Source organism: Acartia tonsa, chromosome 15, assembly GCF_053477335.1.
Source record: "Acartia tonsa isolate MP-2025a chromosome 15, ASM5347733v1, whole genome shotgun sequence".
NCBI classification, from domain to species: Eukaryota; Metazoa; Arthropoda; class Copepoda; order Calanoida; family Acartiidae; genus Acartia; species Acartia tonsa.
Genome location: NC_137274.1, coordinates 601311 through 626188, shown reverse-complemented (window position 1 = coordinate 626188; position 24878 = coordinate 601311). Strand labels below are relative to the sequence as shown.

Here is a 24878-nt window from a genome sequence, read left to right as displayed (position 1 = left end):
AATCCACCTGGAGGCTAGCAGTATCTAAACCTGTAGGCCAAATAAATTTTTTTTTTTAAATAGGAAAACTACATCCCAAAAGGAAACCTTTTTGTGAAATAATCTATCCTCTCACTCTAAAGACAAATCCTATAATCACTGTTTACGCAAAAGTGTCAGAACTCCCCCCCCCCTCTTAACACTAATTGAAAGGCCATAATTTATTGAATTAAAATGTGATTATCTTAATGTATAAAGTAGTAAGCTTTTTTTGTCTTTAGCGAAGGATCTTGCTAATTGCTGACCCAATATGGTTCTCCTTTACACTGAAGCTTCCTATAGGTCCTGAGGTGGTTTTAGGCTATTCTATTTTATAGATAAAGTCTGGTTATGGTGTTAGGCTATTTTTCTGCCCTTATTTATCCTTTAGAATAGAGCCTCTAGATGCCAGGGGCGCAGCCGCTTGTATTATTATTATCATTATCAAAAGCGGGTTTTTCTATAATTAGGGTTGGTCAGTCTGTTCGAACAGAACAGATAGCTCATTTTGTTAATTATGGCATGTTAGAGTTGTCCTATCAATTTGAAACTTCATATGTGGATTCCTTTCATTGTAAGGTACAATTTAGAAAGCGTAGCAATACTACATTCAATACCAGAATGTCTGTATGTCCATTTTGAACATGCTGTTTTTTTACTTTTTTAACAACAAATTTATATGTGATGTTATTATCAGATTGATCAGATTTTTGGATTACTGATTCCCAGGACAACAAAGTACAATTTCAAAAGTGAAGCATCTCTATAATTACCTCCTAAAATGTTGTATGTCCTTAAACATTATCCTGTATTTCAGCAGTTTTTAACAAATTTACTTACAATTTTTTCGCTTTTATGTATTGATTAATGAGTTCTAACAATCTACAGGTGTTAAACTTTGTTTTTCAACTGTTTCAGAGCTTCGCTTTTATGGATGTTGTCATTAACAGCTGATTAAGTAAACAATACTTTCATTTAATGAAAAATTATCTATTTTTGCAAAAATCGTATTATAAATTTTTTTTTAAAGTTAGACAGCTTAAAAAATGAAAATAAATTATTTTTATTTTACACCTTTTTTTATTTTGCTGCCTTAATAAGGAAATATTTAATATATTTGAATTTGCTTAATGCAATTTTTTTCTTTTTTTATGATTATTTAATACATATGAAAAAGTAACATTTAAAAATCTTGCCATAAGAAGATTTAACAAACAAAACATTGATTTTGAGTATGATTTGATTTTTAAGTTTTAGAAAAACTATAGAAATATTCAATGTTAAGTGTTTGTTTACATTTTGAAGAAATAATTTTGCCCTGTTCTATTTAATCAAAACTTTTCAAACAAACTTCATTTTATAAAAAATTAATATATTTTAACCCTTTACAGTCGGGCCCCTAGCCGCACCTTAATCGGTCGGGGGGGGGGCGTTCAACGCCCCCCCTCATTATCTCAGTTCCTATTAGAGCTAGAGGGCTAATTTTTTTTGTGCAAGTCCCCTAATTGATGATGAATTTCCGACCTTTTATAAGTCTAAGCCAATTTTCGCTTCCTTCACCCTTTTATTTAACAACCTTTGTTTTTAGGTCTTTTTTTACTTAAAAATTTCAAACGGCTGTAATTTTCTTATTTTTGAAGCTAGAAGAAATTTTTTTTCCAGAAAATGTTTATCTTTATGTAAATTTTACATTAGAAATATCAAAATATAAATTTCAGCGGCCGCAGCTGTACTTGGCAGCTGCCAGCCGCCGCAGTTGGCGGTCGGCGGGAAAACGGCGGCGGATCTTCATGAAATTTTAATACGTCATGTAGACATGTCAGAAAAGCTTAAGTTTAAAATTTGAAGTCTCTAAGTCAAAAATTGCGGCCATAGGAGCCTTTTTAAGATTTCTGGAGACCTGGAGGATCAGGACCTGCAGGATTATACCTGGAACCTGAAAGTGACTTGAACACCTGTATTTCATATAAGGATGTACTACTAGAGGATTTTTTAGTATTTTGGTATGATAAAATGCTTTGTTTTAGTCAAAAAAATATTTTTGCTCTTTACCTGGATGACCCTGCCAGGTTAGCTGGCATCCTGTGCCCGCCAGGATGGAGATATTCAAAAAATTCCAACTCTCAGTTATGTGTCATACCCATACTTAAAAAGTCAAGCAGTTTGGGCTCTTTACCTTTCACACACAGAAAATGAGATAGAAAAAACCGGAGGGGGGGGCGTTCAACGCCCCCCCCCCGACCGTTAAGGGTTAATGTTTTTTAAAACATATTACTTTAGATTAGTTAAAAGTTTATTTTTCTATGTGATTTAGGAGTTGCAATTTTATTTGCAAATTATGTTTTTTGGCTTTTCATACAAATAAGTTGCACAATTCTGGTTTTTACTGTATAAATTTATTAAATGACTTCAGAAAAGCATATTATAATCCTTACATTTACTTTTTTTCTAACAATCTATTTTTTAGGAGACTTTTTATATCGATGACAAAAAGGCATTATTCTGCCAAAAAATATTTTTTTTTTAAAGTTTAAAGATATGAACGTATTTAATAAATGGTGAACTTTAATTTTTTTGTTTTAGCAAAATGGATTATTGTTTCTTATAAGATGAATATAAGGTATCGCAAATATTTGTTGCAATTTTAATGTGATTTTATTGCAAAAAGGAGGACATAGGATTTTAGTTTTAACAGATTATGATTCTGGACCTAAAATTACATAGGACTGAAGTTTTCGTTTGTTGATTGCTGAAAGTTAAAGTTTCTTGGTCTAGAATTGCTATGTGATATGGAAATTACACAATTTAATTATATATGCATAAAAACGTTTTAATTATTTTAGCTGTATTAATGAATATACAAGTATTTCTAATGCAAATGTATAAACTCCCTTTGTAAATTCCTTAAATTCTATCAATTTTATATAAAACTGGCATTCATTGAATTTAATATGTACAATTTGGGAAATTTCAATTAATTTGGCATTCCCTCACTTCAAGTTTGGGAAATAATTAAAAATTGAATTTTCTGTGCATAGAAATCACAACTCTGCCGATAGACATCATAAAACACTACATTTCATAGTCAAAATCTCTAAAAAAAACTTGTCAGAATACTGGTCCCTTGCCCCTGCGTATACTAAGCTCCTCTGTTGCTCATGAAGATGAATTATTTTGGAATACATAACATACTAGCTTTACACCAATCTATGTTTATAAGGTAAAGATTTTGATAAACATATAAATTCTTGTACCAAACCTTTCTTAAATGTTGGATTAGCCTTAACCCTTACAGATCGGGGGGGGGGGCTCAAAGAGCCCCCCCCTCTAGTTTTTTCAATCTCATTTTTTTTGTAGGTAAGTTGGAGAGCTGTAACTTCATGACTTTTTAAGTTTAGTAATTATACGTCGGCAAGAGTTGATTTTATTAGGATATCTGGTCTGTGTCGGTCGTGGTGTCCGGTCAAAGTCGGTTGGGTAGCAAAAAAAATTAGAAAAAATTCTAAATAAATCTTAATTTCTACATTATGACTTTTGTGTATAAGGTAGAAACCTAAAATTTTTTTGGTGAATACTTAGATATCAATGACCTTCTGAAAAAAGTGGTGTTATGACCGTTTGACCGCTCCCTGACCGACTTTATGACCGATTTTTGTCCGGCTTTTACTACAGACATAAATCATGAATATCGTGGCTTCTATTACAGCTAGAGACCTATAATTTTTTTTGGTAAATCCTTGAGCAATAATAAACAGATAAAATATTAATTTGCGCCGCCAACCGCCGTTTTACCGCCGAAACCGCCGAAAATGGCGGTTTCCGTTATTTTCCGTTTTTCGGCGATGATCAGAAAAAATATTTTTTTTGTAATGAAAAATAAAAGTTCGTCCTAAAATTTGGTCATCCTAGCTGCAAAATTGGCCGCTCTACAGCTGTTTTAAAATTTAGCGGCTGGCCGCTAAAAAGCGGCTAAGGAGCGGTCTGGCCGCTATGACAAGAAAAAGTAATTTTCTCTAAAAATACACATGAACCACCAGAAAAAAATTTTACGTCTTTATCTGTACCAGGAGCCGAGATAGAGGGGGGGGCTCTTTGAGCCCCCCCCCCGATCTATTAAGGTGGGAATTGGGGCCCGATCTGTAAGGGTTAAACTCATCATTGATTAAATATATCAACACTTGCAAGTAGAGCGGTAGCTTGCCTCTTGTGACTTTACTATCATCACACAATGAATTCTTAATATAAGATCAAAACATTCCTACATTATTAATTAAACAGTTCTTACTTTCAAAATGATTTAGTACAGTATCCCTAATTCTAATCAGCGTAGCAGTTAGCGACATCTTAAGGAACAGACAGACACAATTCTACTTTTTTTTGCAGATATAAACTAAACTGTTCTTGTATTACTTTATTTGTATTATTTTATTACATATGAAGTATCATTAATTGCATTATAATTCACATATAAAAAAGGCAATTTCCCGTAATATTCAATGGAGCACCGATATCCCCCAAACCATATTTTTAAATTTTGTTAGGGGTTAGATAATGTATGGTTCCCGTCTGTTCTAATGGAATGTAAACTAATTTGCATATTCAACATAAAAGACAATAAAGGAGGTTAGTTTAAAGGTACTTCAAAGAAAAAAATATTTTTTTCAATGATTTAAATTTCTTCTATCTATAGTCAAAGTTTTTTTTATATTATTCACCCTAGTAGTTTTTAAATCTGACAAGTACTGACAAAACCTTGTCTAATCTGAGTTTTGACAGGTTTTCCTCAGGTTTTAATCTGCCCGCCCCTCATCAATAAACTCTGACATTTTATTACATTTCGTCAGATTGTAATCTGATGAAACCTGTGTTTTTGCGCATTTTGTAAGTAAAACTCATATTACTCATAATTTGCCGCCAAATTTTTAATCTGTCAAGGGGGATTTCAGATTATAATCTGACGAATCTGACTCAATGTGAGCAAAGTTCAGGTGATTAAGATCGTAATCTGTGATTAAATTAACCCTCAAAATTCAGTTCATCCTTTATTTGACAAAATGTGACAATTGGTCATACTCTTATCTGACATTTGATGACAAACAGTCATACTAAAACCTGACTTTTATTAAGAAACAGTCATACTCTAAACTGACTTTAAGTGACAAACAGTCATACTCTAATCTGACATTTGATGACAAACAGTCATACTCTAAACTAACTTTTAGTGACAAACAGTCATACTCTAAACTGACATTTGATGACAAATGGTCATACTCTAATCTGACAATTGATGACAAACAGTCATACTCTAATCTGACATTTGATGACAAACAGTCATACTCTTCATACTCTTCATTTAAACAAATACTAATTCTGATATTTTGATTTTAATAGCAATAAATTTTACAAAATTGAATAATATACAAAAAATATAAAACTATAAAATTAACCCTTAACAGTCGGGCCCCTTGCAGCACCTTAATCAGTTGGGGGGGGGGGCGTTCAACGCCCCCCCTCCTATTATCTCAGTTCCTGTTAGAGCTAAAGGGCTAAAAAATTTTGTGCAAGTCCCCTGTGTTATGATGAATTTCCGACCTTAAGTAAGTCAAAGTCAATTTTTGCTACCTTTACCCTTTTATTTAACAACCTTTGTTTTTAGGTCCTTTTTTACTTAAAAATTTCAAACGGCTGTAATTTTTTTTTAATTTTTGAAGCTAGAAGAAATTTTTTTTGCAGAAAATGTTTATTTTTATGTAAATTTTATATTTGAAATATCAAAACATAAATTTCTGCGGCCGCTGCTGTACTTGGCAGCTGCCAGCCGCTGCAGTCGGCGGTCGGCGGGAAAACAGCAGCGGGTCTTTATGAAAATTTAATACATTATGTAGACATGTAGGAAAAGCTTAAGTTTCAAATTTGAAGTCTCTAAGTCAAAAATCTAAGTCATACCTGGAACCTGAAATTGACTTGAACACCTGTATTTAATATGAGGATGTACTACTAGAAAATATTTTAAAATTTTGGTAAGATAAAATGCTTTGTTTAAGTCAAAAAAATATTTTTGTTATTTCCTGGATGACCCTGCCAGGTTTGCTGGCATCCTGTGTCCGCCAGGATAAAGATATTCAAAAAATTCCAACTCTCAGTTATGTGTCATACCCATACTTAAAAAGTCAAGCAGTTTGGGCTCTTTATCTTTCACACACAGAAAAAACCGGATGAGGGGGCGTTCAACGCCCCCCCCCCCCCTGACCGTTAAGGGTTAAGTGATGGTACTCTTCAAAAGATTCTGGTTGTTATAGTTGTGCAAATGGGTCAACAAAAGTAACTATCATAAAAGATTTTGTACTTATGTAACAATCTTTTAATCAAGTTATTCTATTGAAAATTTTCTCTTTCTTAGTTTCTCATTTCTTTGTTTGTGTGTAAACTGCATCAAAAACAGTTCATTAACAGTTTAAAAGTAAATTATGATGTAGCTTTAAGATTTTCAAAACCACCTCAACACCAGACTAAAAAAATAAAACAACCTGACATTGGAGTGATTTTAAAATTTTGTGTTAATTTAATTTTTGACAATAGGTAAACTAATTAGAAATGATTACATATCAACAAATAATATCTAAAGGGATAGTTGCATGAAGTGCATTTAAAAAGTTTGATGACAAGCATAAGTTACAAAAATACCATCTAAAATATATAATTTTGTATTAAAATGAAAAACAATCAATAAGGCACCACTGAAATAGTCATGATATGACTTTCAAGTCTTGATATTTTTAAAACTACCTGGTAGAAAATTGAAATTATTTCAAATGTATGTCCTCTAGATAAACTATTGAACATAAAAAATATGCAGTTCACTAAATTCAAGTTTAAATGCATTTCTTGCAACTACCCCTTTGATGCAACAAATAAGGAAAAATTTAACACTATTAATTAGATATCTATGAATATTTGATTTAACCCTTACAGATTGGGGGGGGGGGGCTCAAAGAGCCCCTCCCTCTAGTTTTTTCAATCTAATTTTTTTTGTAGGTATGATGGAGAGCTGTAACTTCATGACTTTTTAAGTTTAGTAATTATACATTGGCAAGAGTTGATTTTATTAGGATATCTGGTCTGTGTCGTTCGTGGTGTCCGGTCAAAGTCGGTTGGGTAGCAAAAAAAATTAGAAATAATTCTAAATAAATCTTAATTTCTACATTATGACTTTTGTGTATAAGGTAGAAACCTAAATTTTTTTTGGTGAATACTTAGATATCAATGACCATTTGGTAAATCCTTGAGCAATAATAAACAGATAAAAATATTAATTTGCGCCGCCAATCGCCGTTTTACTGCCGTAACCGCCTAAAATGGCGGTTTCCTTTATTTGCCGTTTTTCGGCGATGATCAGAAAAAGTAATTTTTTTGTTATGAAAAATAAAAGTTCGTCCTAAAATTTGGTCATCCTAGCTGCAAAATTGGCCGCTCTACAGCTGTTTTAAAATTTAAAAAGCGGCTAAGGAGCGGTCTGACTCCTATGACTAGAAAAAGTAATTTTCTCTAAAAATACACATGAACCACCAGAAAAAAAATTTACGTCTTTATCTGTACCAGGAGCCGAGATAGAGGGGGGGGGCTCTTTGAGCCCCCCCCCCCCCAATCTATTAAGGTGGGAATTGTGGCCCGATCTGTAAGGGTTAAACATTCAATTAAACAATTTATTAAACTAAATAATAATAATAATATATCAGAAAAAAAGAAAACTAAAAAACACAGAATATACAACAATATTTTTTGTTTTTGTTAATGTAGCTAAGATCAAGATTCATATTGTGATATATTTTGAAGTAGTTTCTATATCTTTTTAATACCCCCCCCCCCCATAAAGTTTTAGCCTCTTATTTTAAATATTTGATTTACAAAATTACTTTTTAAATTACAGAAATATGCAAGTTTTACGCCAACTCTACAACAACAATTATACAAAGTTGCTTTAAGAAAACCAAGTATCTAAAGGGATAAGACAATGGCTGATAAATTGATGTACTTCCCCAATGATGATACACAAAATCACCATTTCTGTAGATTAAAATTATTGGTTGAAACGTTTGAACTTTCAACTTGATGAAACAACAAATCAAAATTAACTAAAGCCCCCTAAGTTGAAAAGCCAAGGTAGTTGGGGAGGGAGGGGACATTGGACTGTTTATTACTTTAGTCCCCAAAGTCTTATGATAGTGTTTTATTATTCGTTACAAACTTTGTTAAAAACTTTGGGGACTTTTTATTGCATTTTGATTGGTTGGTTCAGAGGGAATTGGGAATCTAATTACTTTCAAAATTTGTTTGGGGGAGGGTATGTAATAGGTTCTATGTAGCTGCACATCTTGTAGACAAAAGAAAAGCTTCACTACTTAGAGATAAATTGTTCATGGTAATAAATGTATAGATAGATTTAATTATATCTGCGCTACTTAATTTTTAAAAGCAAAGCTTTTCTATTATTAGTGTCAGTCCATCCGTACGTATCTGATAGCTTTTTCCGTTAATTTATGCAAGTTAGAATTGTCCTATTTAGAAAGTGTAGCAACTCTATAATCGTCACCAGAATTTCCGTAAGTTCATTTTCAACATGTTGATTTCTATTTTTTTTAACAACATAATTTTATTTCATATAATCATCCGATTGATCTGAAATACTGATTCCTAATACAATAGGGTACAATATTATAAGTGAAGCATCTATATAATCAAGTCCTAAAAATGTCAGTATGTCCTTAAACAGAATTATGTATTTAGGAAGATTTGTTACAACAAGTATGACAACATCTATAAAAGCAAAGCACTGAAACCATAAACGTCCAAGGGGGGGGGGGTAAAGTGGTGATTACCCCCCCCCCATTTAAAATTTACCCCTACCCTGGGGGTGCTGTAGGTACCCCCAACCATTTAGGAGGGGGTATTTACCCCCACCCCAAACAATTTTTGGGGGGTAAATACTCCCCCCAAAATAAAAAATCTCTAACAAAAACATTTTTAATACTAAATATTTAATAAAATTTAAATTACCCCCACTAAAAATTTTACCCCGGGGGTAAATTTTGGGGGGGGGGTTAAAAAATTTACCACTGCCAACAGATTTCAGGGGGGGGAATTAACCCCCCCCCCCCCCCCAGGCAAATTTTAACCCAGGGGTAAAAATTTTGGGGGGGGGTAAAAAAAATTTGTGGCGCACTTCGCGCGCCATTTTACCCCCCCCCCCCCCCCAACAAAGCGAATTACCCCCCCTTAAAAAATTTTTACCCCCCCCCCCAAAAAAAAAGCTGGACCCCCCTGACTGAAACGGTAGGTCAAACGGACATTAACACTTGTATAGTGTCTGAACTGAATAATCATAATATAAATGTATAAGAGGCGAAGCCAAATTGTAAATAAATTTGTTGAAAAACTGCTTGATACAGGATAATGTTTATGGACATTCTTACATTTTTAGGACTTGATTATAGAGTTGCTTTGCTTAGATATTGTTCTTTGTTGTCTTTGGAATCAATATACCAAAAATCACATCAAAAATTCGTTTTTTAAACAAGTAGAAAAATATCAACATGTTTAAAATGGACGTCCGGACATTCTGGTAATGCTTATAGAGTTGGTACTCTTTCTAAATCGTACGTAACTACTACAGGAATCACCATGCAAAGTTTGAAAAATTGAAAAATTGATAAATATACATATAATTTTGTAAAAACTTTTATATTTATATTTTGTAAATTCAGTTCTGATACTCTATAAGAGTTAATGTTCGTCTGTCATACCGTTTCAAGGCTTCGCTTTTATGGATGTTGTCATCCTTATCACTTTATAAAAATGCATGTTTATCATTCTTGTTAAAAGCAACAATATTCTTATTATATCAAAAACCGTTGCCTGGGAGGTTTTAACCCTTAACGGTCAGGGGGAGGGCGTTGAACGCCCCCCCCCTTCTCCGGTTTTTTCTATCTCATTTTCTGTGTGTGATAGTTAAAGAGCCCAAACTGCGTGACTTTTTAAGTTTTGGTATGACACATAACTGAGAATTGGAATTTTTTGAATATCTTCATTCTGGCGGGCACAGGATGCCAGCAAACCTGGCAGGGTCATCCAGGTAAAGAGCAAAAATATTTTTTTGACTTAAACAAAGCATTTTGTCTTACCAAAATACTAAAATATCCTCTAGTAGTACATACTCATATGAAATATATGTGTTCAAGTCAATTTCAGGTTCCAGGTATGATCCTGCAGGTCCTGATCCTCTAGGTCACCAGAAATCTTTTAAAGGCTCCTGTGGCCGCAATTTTAGACTTACAGACTTCAAATTTTAAACTTAAGCTTTTCTTATATGTCTACATGACGTATTAAAACTTCATAAAGATCCGCTGCCCACCAACTGCCAACTGCGGTGGCTGGCAGCTACCAAATACAGCTGGGGCCGCTGAAATTGATACTTTGATATATTTAATATAAAATTTAAGGAAGGAAATTGAAGGAAGCGAAAATTGACTTTAATTTACTTAACCCATTAGTGCCGAGCGCCACTTTTATGGGCCGATCGAGCTGAAAGTTTCAGGGAAGGGGTATAATGGTCAAAACGGAATTCGTATTTTTTTGTTTTGCTCTAGTGGCGTGCACAGGAAAGTTGCAAAAAAACCCGGTTCGGCTCGGCCATAAATACCAACCAGGCATTATTACCCGTTTTGGGTGGTTTCCGCTGGCGTTAAAACCCGGTTTTGCTGTAAAAACCCGGTTATTTCGACCAAAAATCGAAAAATGTAATTTTGAACGCCAAAAGTGAGATGAACACTTTTTAGAACTTTTCGGGTAAAAAAACCCGTTGCTCGAAGTTTTAAAAGACACACACTACAAAAAAAGAACATATAAAATTTATATGTTACATATCAGAAAACGAGCATGAAACTATTGGGTGACACCTATAGAGATTACTAGGGTTATTAGGGTGGCTCAAACCCTTACTAATGACGTAAAATGTTATTTTTATTAGTTGAAAAGTTAAAACCGGGTAATAAAAACCGAAACCGAGCCGGGTTTTAAAACTGTCGGGTATTTATGGCCAAGCCGAACCGGGTCATAATAGGGCGTAAAAAAACGATAAAAAAAATCATATAAAAAATAATAATTTGAATAAAACGAATTCACAAATAGATGTACTTGTCAATAAACATTAGATTTCACGAAAAAAATCAGCGACTTTACTATAAAAACAAAAAAGTTAGAAGGGGTATTTTGAATTTTCATGATTTTCAAATTTTGTTGAGCTATACCAGCAAATGGAAGTAAGCTAAACTGCCTGCTACAGATGGAAATGAAAGCCAGGGTAGTAGAGGGGATATTCATACTGAGAATGATGCAATTATGAAGCCGGAAACTGTTTTTTTTTCCATTTTTCGGAACCGGGTTTTAATGCCCGGTTTGGCACTAATGGGTTAAGGTCGGAAATTCATTATCAAACAGGGGACTTCCACAAAAAAAATTTAGCCCTCTAGCTCTAATAGGAACTGAGATAGTAGGGGGGCGTTGAACGCCCTCCCCCCCCAACGATTAAGGTGCGGCAAGGGACCCGACTGTTAAGTAATGGTGTGCAAGCTTTTTCAAATGGGGAGGGGGCAAATGTACATTATGTTTGTCTTATTCCTTAAGATCCCTAACAAAGTTTCCCCTTCTTCAGATTAAAATTATTAAATCTATAGAAGGGGTAATTTTGTACATCAATTTATCGGCCATTGTCTTATCTCTTCAAATCTCTTATTACCTAGAAAATTGATTATAAATGCTTAATTTTCTTGCCCCTTCCCTTTTCTTTACTTTATTACCAACCCAAGCCAAGTCATTTCCTTCTAAGCCTACAAAACGTTTTTGATCATTATGATAGTTACACATATTTTTAACAAAATATATAAATCATTTACTATATCATTCTTACCTCTCAGTTTTATTTTTGAAGATCATGTTGGCGATTTCTAATTTAGATATCTTTTCTGATATATTGCGATAAAATGAATCATGTTTAAATTTTGCTAAATAAACAATCAAAATTCAAAACTTTTAATTTCAGTATTTGAATCTAACTGTTTAAAGCACTATTTAAATTAAAATAAAAACAATGATTAGAACTTCTAGGAATTTCTTATTCTATTGTTTCTATTAACAAACGTATAACTGTTTACACTAAATCTGAGCATTAAGACTCGCAGTATATCTTCACTCTGTAACCTGTGTGTCACTACTGAAAGGTGTAGTTGACGGAACAGGCACGTCTGGACGCACGAACGCACGGACACGCCCACACACACACACACACACACATACATACATACATACACACATATTCTATATTCAATATAAAATAGTAATGCTTTTTTTTGTCTGTAGCTTAATTTGATAACTACTGCTTGCATTTATGGAAGCTTCTTATAGGTCCTGTGATGGTTTAGGCTATTTAATTTTTTTCTACTCGAATACATAGATCCTAGATGCTAGGAGCGCAGCCGATAGTGTCTATACTCTATAATACAAAGTAAAACGATGTCTGTCTGTTCGTCCGTCCCTTAAGATCTCGGTAACCACTAAACCGATTGGATTCTACTCTTCAGCGTATATACCTATTGGTCCTGTGGTGATTTTAGGCTATTTTCTTGGGGGGTGGGACACCCCCATCCCCCCAAAGAATGAAAATCCCCCCCAATTTTTTTTTAAATTACCTCATTGGGCAAATCCCCTAGCCTCTAGGGGCGAAGCCGCTATCCTATTACATAAAGTATTAAGGATTTTTTTGAAGCCTAAGATATCACACACCCCACCCGAAGGCGTGTTAGGTTAGAAAAAACCCCCCGTGGAAACGGTTTACACAGGCTGTACCGGGACCTTATGGTAGTTTCAGAACATGCTTTCTCTAAATTGAGTTAGTAGCTTCCCATAGTAGATAATTTTAAAATTACTTTTTGTGATCAAATTTTACTTTTATTTTTGGAGTACCTTCACCTAACCTCCTTTATTGACTTATTTTGTCTTTCATGTTCATCATGCAAATTCCTTCACATCCCGGTTGAACTGACAGCTATTGGAGCTTTCTAAAAAGGTCTCTAACAATTTTCTAGCTCTAATACTTTTTGAGATATCTTATTTCAAAGTATTGCTATTAAATCATCTTTCACACAACAAAAAGGTGAAGAAAAAAAATTAGATATTTTAGAGAAAATTACAAGTATCTTCATATAAATCTCTCTAGTATCGCTTAAAATTGACCAAATTGGACAGTTAAGGTACCTAAACCTATCTACATTCAATGGAAAATCCAAATTCATACTTACAAAGACTATATAGGCCAATAGGAGTAAGCTGAAGTGATTTTTAAAAATACTAAAGGAAAAAAATTCCTGTTTTTTTTAAATAAATTGATATTTAATAGACTTTAGAAAGGATTTTAAGGTAAGTTATTGTGTATAAAGTTGTCACTTTGTAATTAGAAAGCCAATAAAACACAATCATCTGATATTTTGAACAAATAGAAACATATCTAAAAAAAATAGACATAATCATTGTAAATAAATCAAAATTGATTAGAACTTTAAGCATTTCCAAGCAGTTTACAACTGTAATTTACTAATTCTAGTAATTTTTATCTAAGAATAGTTGATTGGGCTCTTAAATTATTTACAACCTCATGAAACAAAATTATTTTTTGCCACCTTAACTAAGAAAACATAGTAATTAAAAGACTTTCATGGATGATCTCACATATAATAAAAGAAATAATTTATTCTTAGGCAACAATTTTTTGTTAATATACACCATTAGTTATTCTAAACTAGTACTGAGATGTTTTAAAATATTAAATCATTATCAGATATGAGTTTCTTGTTCCTTAAAACACCTTTTACATTAAAAAAGATGTTCTACAAGTGATTTTTAATTAAAATTAAATTACTCTTGTTTCTTTGATATTACATTTTAGCATCCTCCTGCCAACTTATAAAGTGTTAAAAAGTATTTATTTGGATTGTCCATTGAATGTAGATAGTTTTAGGCACCTTAACTGTCCAATTTGGTCAATTTTAAGCGATACTAGAGAGATTTATATGAAGATACTTTTAATTTTCTCCAAAATATCTAATTTTATTTTTCACCTTTTTGTTGTGTAAAAGATGATTTTACAGCAATACTTATAAATAAGATATATCAAAAAGTATTAGAGCTAGAAAATTGTTAGAGACCTTTTTAGAAAGCTCCAATATCTGTCAATTCAACCCTAATGTAAAGGAATTTGCATGATGAACATGAAAGACAAAATAAGACAATAAAGGAGGTTAGGTGAAGGTACTCTAAAAATAAAAGTAAAATTTGATCACCAAAAGTAATTTCAAAATTTTCTACTATGAGAAGCTACTAACTCAATTTAAGGAAAGCATGTTCTGAAACCACCATAAGGTCCCAGTACATCCTATGTAAACCGTTTCGACGGGGGGTTTTTTCTAACCTAACACGCCTTGGGGTGGGGTGTGATCAATAACTACTGAACCGATTGGGTTCTCCATTTCAGGTAAGCTTTACAAATGTCCTTTGATGGTTTTAGGCTATGCTATTTCTGATTTAAGATTTTTGGATGGTTTTATGCTATTTCAATAGCCCATAGAGCATAGCCTCTAGTATAAATATGAAAAAAAAAAAAAAGATTTTCTTAAGTTTTATAGAGATAAGCGTATTTAATGATTTAAGTTAAGATGTATAATGTATCTACAGGGTGTTTCAAGAGAAATGCGTTTTTTAAAAACTTAATTAGGCACAGAAAATGAAACAATTAAATAAAACACATTATATATTTGGAAAACCTATTCTGGGACATTTATATTTCAAATATTTAAAAATGATTTTTTGAACAATTTATGCCTTAAAAACCGGTTTTTCCAAAGGCCTTATTTTTAAAGATTTACAGAATTAAAGGTTTTGGAAAAAATGCCCTCATTTTTAAAAATCAAATTGCGCGGCTTGTATTAATAGTAGAAAAATGTTATGCATACCATTAGAATCGTCATAAACTCTAGTTTTTGGATCTATAAGAACTTTTCCTGTGCTACGTATAGTTTAGGGACTACGTGGTAGAATGTTCCAACTTACTTAAAACTTTCTCACATTTTTCATTAAAAACTACAAATAGCACAAAAACGGCACTTATATTTCCTAAAACTAGAGTTTATGACGATTGTAACGGTATGCATAACGTTTTTCTACTATTAATACAAGCCGCGCAATTTGAATTTTTAAAATGTGCACCTTTTTTCCAAAAGATTAAATTTGTAAATCTTCTAAATAAGGCATTTGGAAAAACCGGTTTTTAAGGCATAAATTGTCGAATAAATCATTTTTAAATATTTAAAACATAAATGTCCCAGAATAAGTTTTCCAAATATAAAAAGCATTTTATATAATTGTTTTATTTTCTATGCCTGATTCAGTTTTTAAAAAACGCATTTCTCTTGAAACACCCTGCATAATGAAAATGTTTGCAGTATAAAGCTTACAATCTTTTTTGTCCTTATGTCTGTCCGTCTAATTGTCAGTCTGTTTGTTTGTCTGTTTGTTTGTCTGTCCGTCTGTCTGTCCGTTCTTTCATGTCTGTCTGTCTGTCCGTTCTGTCATGTCTGTCTGTCCGTCTGTCCGTCTGTCTATCCGTATGTCTGTCCTTATGTTTGTCTGTCCGTCTATCTGTCTGTCCATCTGTCTGTATGTATGTATTTCTGATTGTCTGACCGTTTATCTGTCTGTCTGTCTGTCCATCTTTTTGTCTACAGTCTGTCTGTCCACCTGTCTCTCTGTCTGTGAGTTTGTCTGTTTGTGTGTGTTTGTCTGTCCATCTGTCAGTAAATCAGTCTGTAACACTATGAGAACAATGTGATTTTCAATGATGATTCCCATCACCTGTGCGCATCTAGTCTAAACAGAATTTCTGATACTGATTCTGTTACTCATGCTAAATCAATATATTTACTCTTTTATAAAAGGTTTCTCAATTTATTTTGCATATTCTTATTTGTATATTCTATACAACTAACTTTGTCTTTGAAAGGTTTGGACACTCAACTAAATGTACCAACCGATCAAAATTTGATAAAAATTCCCCAAGGTTGTTAAGCCAACGAATAAGAACACGTTTTTATAAGTTATTATGGACTAGTGTAATAAACAGAACAATATCCACTCACTCCATAAATTATTATACTTGGATTTAAATTAAACAAGAATGACTTCATCCACAGTTGACAAAGCACAATATTGAAATATTGAGCAAATCAAACCCATTTCCTCATTGATAACAAGCGGATGTATCATGTTTTTTTTTTGCATCGTCCAGGCTTGAGTTAATCCTACATAGAAGTAACAAGATGATTGTCTGTTTGTACCAAAGAATCTTGCTAATCGCTAGACTGATATTATTCTTCTTTACTTTATAGCTTCTCATGGGCCACGGAAGGTTTATAACTATTCATAGGGACCCTCCAAAATAATTTTTGTTCTTTTTATTTTAAAAGCAAAGCTTTTCTATAATTAGGGTCGGTCAGTCCGTCTGTCCATTCGTAAGTCCGTCCGTCCGTCCGTATGTCCGTCTGTCCGTCCGTCAGTCCGTAGCCTTCAAAATCTTAGGTTACAAACAAAACAAGGATGACAACATCCATAAAAGTGAAGCTCTAAAACTGTAGGACAAAAGGGCATTAACACTTGTATGGTTTTCAGAACTGAATAATCAGAATATAAATGTATAATAGTCGAAGCAAAATTGTAAGTAAATTTGTTGAAATAATAATGTTTACGGACACACTTACATTTTAGGACTTTATTATAGAGTTGATTCGCTTATATTATTGTACTTTATTGTCCCAGGAATCAGTGTACCAAAAATCAGATCAATCGGATAATTAGATCATATTAACATTATGGTAACGATTATATACTTGCTACGCTTTCTAAATTGTACCTAACTACTACAGGGATCACCATGCAAAATTTAAAGTCAATAGGACAATTCTAACGTGCCTAAATCAACGGGAAAAGCTATCTGTTACAGACCGACGGACAGACGTATGGGCGGACGGACGGACGGACCCTAATTATAGAAAAGCTTCTAGAAAACCTTACTACTATATTTAATAGGACAGCCTCAATTGCTTTATGTCGCGCACCTGACATAGCAGCAGCGTGAACCATTTTTAACAACTAGTACTTTTAACAATATAGAAAAAACCTTTGACTGTAAATAACACTGATCGACAATGTTGTGTAAACATAATCTCTAATTTGATGGATCATAAGCTTTGGGTACTTTTCAAGAATAAAAATTTTCAAAATTAAAAAAATTTTCTTAGATGATATTACCAAAACTTTGGGAATCAGAGTAATTTACAGCATAATATCCCAATATAAAATGAGGGAGGGAGGGGATATTGGACTCTTTATAACAATAATAGTAAAGTTTTATAAGCACTATTTCTCATTTGTTGGCTCTAACACTTTGGGTACTTTTAATAAATTTGGATTGGTTAATTCATTTACTTGCAATGTGCAGACATTTTACCCAATAATACTACACTTTAATTTTGTTTATAATCTTTGAATATAAATATTAATGTATAATCTATTGTCTTAACCCTTAAGATCACTGAACTTATAAACAGTTGACCGCGGATAAAACAACGATTATTTTTAATGTTAAATGGTTCCAATACCATTTCTCTATACGCAGAAATCTGTCTATAATATGATTCGATAAACAACTATTGCATAAAACATTTAGGGTATGGTCCCTTTCGTGGCAACGACCCTTAAGGGTCGATTCTTCATATTTTCACAGTAGCTATTCTCCTTTTTCTAGCCCCTGCGGGGGGCTCTAACCCTGCGGGGCAATCACCTAACCTAATATAACCTAATCTAAAATAAAATAACCTATTAATAGCCATTTTAGAAATACGACGAATCACCCCTTAAGGGGCGTTGCCACGAAAGGGACTATACCCAACATTTATAATATATTTATAACCCTACCTTATAGGTAAACATAAAAATTTTCAATAATATTTGATTTGTTTGTTTGTGTGATTTAATACTCAAAAAGGCGCGATTAAAACATTGCAGTGATAACATAATGAAATTCAAACAATTACATTTAATACTTGAATTTGTAGTAGTTAGGAACGATTAAGAAGGCGTAGCAACTCTATAATCATTATCAAAATGTTGGTATGTCCACTTTAAACATCAATATCTTTCTTCGTTAATTTAGGCATCGATTTCAAACTTTGCATGGTGATTTTTCTGATTTTTCAGTTATGACACTCTACAAGTGTTAATGTTTGTTAGTTCTACTGCTGTCATCCTTGTTTAAACTAAAACCTGCCATTTCCGATAGCTTTACAGACAGGGAGAAAAGCCATCAGTTCTTTAACTTTACTAATGCCATTTTGAAACCTCTCATCCTTTGTTACACTAAAATTATTGTTTAAAAAATTATTAAAAATCCCCCAAGTTTTAACCCAACAAATAGATGAACATGTTTAGAATCTTTGGGTACCAGAATGGTTTACAGGGGGTTAGGGTAAGAAGTGGTCTCCTAAAGGGTAATTACTTCCCCCTAAAAGTATAAATGTTGTCTGCTAATTTTCTATGTGACCTAATTTTGACCTATTTTCATATATTGCTAAGCTTTTTGATAATTTATAAATGATCTTTAGTGATTTTGCTAACTGCTGAACAGACATGGTTTTCCTATATGGTCCTGGGAAGGTTTTTAACTACTTAGATGGAGGGTACCACTCTCCATCAACGATAAATTAATCTCATCTCCAAACCAATTTCTTAAAAACTTTTTCTTTTTAAAACTAAATTAGGGGAAGGTCAATTTACCCCTTTTCCCCACTACAAGTGCCCCTAGAGGCCTCTAGGGGGCGTGTCCACTAGTATTCAAAAGAGGGATAGAGAGTAATAATACTTAAATCAAATTTTAGAATAGTAGTATTTTATGCATTCTATATATTCTATTGCATAGAGTAGAAGTTATTTATCACATCGTATTATAGACAGCTTTCCTTGGATATTAAAATGAAAAATTTAAAAACCTGGCTAACAAATCTGGTATATCAATGGACAGAAAAATAACTTTTTCAGTATGGCTTTGAAACCGATTAATATCTGCCGAATTAGAACTGGTTCTCAGCAAAACTAAAAAAATTGTATATAGTAGTAGCTATTTATCACATCATATTACAGATAGTTTTCCTCAGATATTTTAATGAAAAATTTTTAGATTATCAACCTTATGATTTTTTATGATTATTCGTGGAAAATTGTCTGTATTATGATGCTATACATGATTTTTAAAGTATTTCTGAGAAACAGTTCTAATCCAGTGGATATTAATCGGTTTCAAAGCCAGACTGGAAAAGTTTTTTTTTGTCTATTAATATCTTGCTAACATCTACATTAGGGTAAAGCAGGCGAACTCTGTGTCGAGGCAAAGTCGGTAATTTTCAACACACTTTCATTAAATGACATTTTTCTCCATGTTCTAATCAACTAACAGATAAAATCATAAAACTAAAGTTGTTTGTTATTAGGGTACTCATTGGGTCTCAAAGTCTGACAAACAAATTTTCGATTATTTTGAAGGTCGTTGAAAGATTGGGTCGTACAAGAGCTTAGATGTCTTCAGGGGACTTAATAAGCATCTAATGGGCTATCCATTTCCGTTTATAACTTAACCCTTAACAGTCGGGCCTTTTGCCACACCTTAATTGGTTGGGGGGGGGGGAGCGTTCAACGCCTTTTTTACTTAAAAATTTCAAATGGCTGTAATTTTTTTATTTTCAAAGCTAAAAAATATTAAAATATAAATTTCAGTGGCCGCAGCTGTACTTGACAGCTGCCAGCCGCCGCAGTCGGCAGGAAAACGGCGGCGGATCTTTATGAAATTTTAATATGTTATGTAGACAAGTAAGAAAAGCTTCAGCAAAAATTGCGGCCACAGTAGCCTTTTAATGATTTCTGGAGACCTGGAGGATCAGGACCTGTAGGATCATACCTGGAGCCTAAAATTGACTTGAACACCTGTATTTACTATGAGGATGTACTACTAGAAGATATTTTAGTATTTTGGTAACATAAAATGCTTTTTTTAAGTCAAAAAAAATATTTTTGCTCTTTACCTGGATAACCCTGTCAGGTTTGCTGGCATCCTGTGCCCACCAGAATGGAGATATTCAAAAAATTCCAACTGTCAGATATGTGTCATACCCATACTTAAAAAGTCATGTAGTTTGGGCTCTTTCACAAACAGAAAATGAGATAGAAAAAAACGGATGGGGGGCGTTGAACGCCCCCCCCCCCCTGACTGTTAAGGGTTAAAAAAAGCTTGTATAGTTTTTTCGCAAATTGACCTTTTCAGAAGCGGGGGAACTTGGTTTTGGCTTTTTTATACTAACTTTTACAAATTTCACGTACTTCAGAAAAATTTATTTTTTTCGTAGAAAAAATTGACCTATGTTCATTACAATTTTTGTGCATGCTCTTTATTACATTTAGCAACTTTAACCTTTTGGGCATGCTGTAATAAAATCAATATGTCAGAGATTTTTTTAAGCTTACAAATGAACTAACAACTTTTCCTTGAGGCAGCCGGCAAAGTCGGTCTGTTTTTTATTCCAATTTTGACAAACTTCCCAAAGTCCTAGGATAATGTTCATTTACGACCTGTCAGTGGTGTGCGAACCGAAGGGGGCATTTGGGGCAATCGCCCCCCCCCCCCTAGGGACATTTTGTGCTTTGCTACTTATAGATGTTGTCATCCTTGATGAATATAAAAAATATTTAAATTCAGTTTTACATATTAGGTAAATTTTTGGTAAATTATTTCCAAAATGAGTGTTTTTATTTCCCCTTCCCATAATTTTTTTCATGGGGTTATTCATCCTTCCTGCTGAGGTTTTTTAACATCCCCTTCCACCCATGAAAAATGTTTTGTGGTGGGGGGGGGGTGGTAGGCAAAAGTATCTTCTATACTTTTTTTTTTCGAAGATGCCTTCTAGCTCCCATCCCTTCTGTCATTGCAGGGTGGGGAGAAGGGATGGGGGAAAAGAAATGGGGGGTGGAGGGGGGAATAGATTGGGGGGTTGGAGGGGGGGAAGAGATGGGGGATAGAAATGGGAAATAGGGATGGGGGAAGGGATGGGGAAGAAGGGATAAGGACTAGAAGGCCCATAATCAAACAATCCCCTCTGGGGTAATTTGTTTTAGGGGGAGGCAAAATTTTACAAAATCTTCAAAATTCCCCCCCCTAGACAAAGTGCTTCGCACGCCACTGCGACCTGTTAGACTTTTCCGAGATCTTTCTAATTGTCTTGGTTCCATATGAAAATACAAACTCTGTTTATGCTAGGGGTGAATCTGCTTTAACATTTTTAATCCATTTAAAGTCTGATTTATTGTGATTTATAGTATATGGCTTTTGGTAACAATGTGCCAGATTAGGTAATTTTATCAACTCTGACTCTATGTCACTAAATGTCATATATGTTTTTTGGCAACAAAGTGTCAAATATGGTAATCTCCTCAACTCAGACTCTATGTCACTAAATGTCATATATGACTTTTGGTAACAATGTGTCAGATATGGTTATTGTTACAACTCTGACTCTATGTCAATACATATCATATATGACTTTTGGTAACAATGTGTCAGATTAGGTAGTTTTCTCAATTCTGACTCTATGTGTCACTAAATCTCATATATGATTTTTTGTAACAATGTGTCAGATTAGTTAATTTCCCCAACTCTGACTCTATGTCACTAATTGTTATATATGAATTCTGGTAACAATGTGTCGGATATGTTAATTGCCCCAACTCTGACTCTATGTCACTAAATGTCATATATGAATTCTGGTAACAATGTGTCAGATATGGTAATTTTTACCAACTCTGACTCTATTATACTAAATGTCATATATGATTTTTGTTAACAATGCATCAGGTTAGGTAATTTCCCCATATCAGACTCTATGTCACTAAATGTCATATATGACTTTTGGTAACAATGTGTCAGATTAGGTAATTTCTCCAACTCTGACTCTATGTCACTAAATGTCATATATGACCTTTGGTAACAATGTGTCAGATTAGGCAATTTCCTCAACTCTGACTCTATATCACTAAATGTCATATATGACTTTTGGTAACAACGTGTCAGATTAGGTAATTTCCCCAACTCTTACTCTATGTCACTAAATGTCATAAATGACTTTTGGTGATATTGTGTCAGATTTGATTGCATCGCCACAAATGAGAAAATAACCTGACATATTGTCACTAAATGACAGATTAAAATCTAAATATTAGTAATTTTTTTTGTCATATCTGAATATTGGTAACAAAGAGTCATATTGCGACAGATTTAAATCTGACATCTAGTGACAATGGTTTTCTAATCTGATCGAAAAGGGGTAAAAACTACTAGGGTCAAGGTGTTTTTAGTCATTTAATATTAGTATTTCTTTGGTTTCAAATTGATGTTAAATTTAGGTTTTTAGATACTCAGAAAATAATAATCAAAAGGCAAATGCAAAAACTGGAGTCACAACTTTCAAGAGGTATTTTTTATGCTTTATTATTAAACTAGCGGCTACACCCCCTAGAAGCCTCTAGGGGCACTTAAGTTAGGAGGGGGAAAAGTCGACCTCATCCCATTTTAAATGTGAGCTTCAAAAGAGTAAAAAAATATTTTTGGGGGGGAGGGGGTTGAAGACACCCTCCCCAAAAATAGTTAAAAACTTTCCCAGGACCTATAAGAAGCTTCACCTTAAATGGTAATAATATCGGTTCAGCAGTTAGCGAGATCCTTTGGGACAGACAAAAAACGCTTACTACTTTATATAGTAGGATAGAAATGTTTTATGTTTCTAATTTGTTCATGATTGATTTATACTGTAAAATACCCCCCCCCCCAAAATAAAAATTATAATTACATTTCCTACCTCCTCCTCTTGAGCAATAACTGGATGGCAGGGCAGGGAAGGTGAAGCCTCACAGTTCACTCGAAGCGACAGTAAGAGAAAAAAAATTTCCCAGGCATAAGACTAACTGTTTCTTCAACATCCCAATGAATGTATCAATTTAGTGAAAAAACGAAAATCTGGAAATGAGGGCTTTTCAAGAAAAAGCCAAAAACACATTCTTGTGATATATGTGAAAAAAAAACTGTAATCATTCATACCAAATTTATGCTATTAGTCGTTATAAATTCATATTTCAGTTTAGAATTAGGTCAAAATGAAATATATAGTTGTAGCTCAAAATTCTGCCACTAAATTTTTCAATCTAGGCTTGATATAGTTTAATTGAGTTACAGACAACAATTTTGAAACTTCTTTTATGCAGGTTTTTTCAACATATAACAATCTAGCAATCCTGATATGAATTTCATTGAAAAAAACTTTTAAATTTTAAAAACAATTTTATAATATATAAATTGCCCAATTTTACAATTCATATGTTTTTAAATTTCTTACTACTAAACTGTGAATTAGTTATTATATCCAATCTATATCAGCCATTGAAGAACTTGCCGAAATAGGAGCAGAGTGACCATTTATGACAGGTGTCCCAACTATTATAAAGATAACAATAATGCACACATCTCTTCTGAAACATGAACAGACTTGATGTAATTTACAACCACTCAGGTAAGCTAAAACCCCAGAATGTAAACTCTGGAATAGATAAACATAATAAATAAAATAACACAAAATGATTAACACAAATATATTAACTTGATGTATTAAAACTATAATAACTTAGTGTAATTAAATCACTGGTTCGAGTCCCCTCAATTCTTCATGGCCTCTCACTCCTTCCACAGCTTGGTGTAATTCAACAGGTTGCTTGTCAGCTTGGTGTAAGTCTTACTTGGTGTAGTTTTAACCTAAATAATTAATTCACATTAAACTTGACATCAATATGAATTTATCAGTTTTCTGTTTTGTTGGCCCCTTACTTCTGATCCTTGCCATATGGCTCAAAATCTTCATCCTTGGCAAAACGTCTAGTAACTTTCAATCTGGTAATTCTTTCAGTTGAGTACAGGTTTCTAAGGAACTCATACTCCTTTGTTACTCTGGCTAAGTTGTCCTTGATGTTCTTATTCTCGTCCTCCATTCTCTTCAATAGCTCATTGCACTCATGCTGCTTGATATCTACTAGGCTTCTCCAATGTTTAGACGTAGTCTTCTCTCTAGCCAACTTTGCCTCTAGGTTTTCATTCTGTCTTTGGTAGGCTTTCATCTTCTCTTCAATAACATCTTTCTTCCGTTTCAATTCCTCAATTCTCTCAATCAAATCTTCACTCTCATTACAGTCTCTGTCTCTCTTCTTGTTTGTAGCACCGGACTCTTCATCAACAACCTCCACTTGACGAGTAGGCTCCGTATCATGATCCACTTGCTGCTCCCCAACTACAGCTCTAGCCTGTGCTGGAATTTCTTCCAAAAACACAATCTCATCATCATCCTCATCTTCCTGCTGATCCATAACCACGACATTATCCTCTACTACACCAGGAGCTTCAGCTTCTCCACCTTCTCCATCTCTTCCCTCGTCAGCAGTCTCAATTTCTCTTGCACTTTCACCACCAATCAACCAGGTAGGTATGTCATCACCCTTCCTCATTGTCTTGATGTAGGCCTCCAGAATTCCCATTCTTTCCCAGTAGCGCCACAAACTTCCATGCTTTCTATACACATCCCAATCCTGCCATCCTTCTGGTCTTTGATTGGAGCACTCTAGAA

The 24878-nt window shown here is 33.7% G+C and overlaps 1 protein-coding gene across 1 annotated transcript in view; it reads left to right on the top strand.

Moving 5' to 3' along the window:
- Positions 1–24878, top strand: part of LOC145307537 (uncharacterized) — a 53803-nt gene that overhangs the window by 6975 nt on the left and 21950 nt on the right. The window contains exon 6 of the mRNA XM_080149995.1: positions 22618–22685. Coding sequence (XP_080006121.1) covers positions 22618–22685 — 68 coding nt within the window. The remainder of the gene's footprint in view (positions 1–22617; positions 22686–24878) is intronic.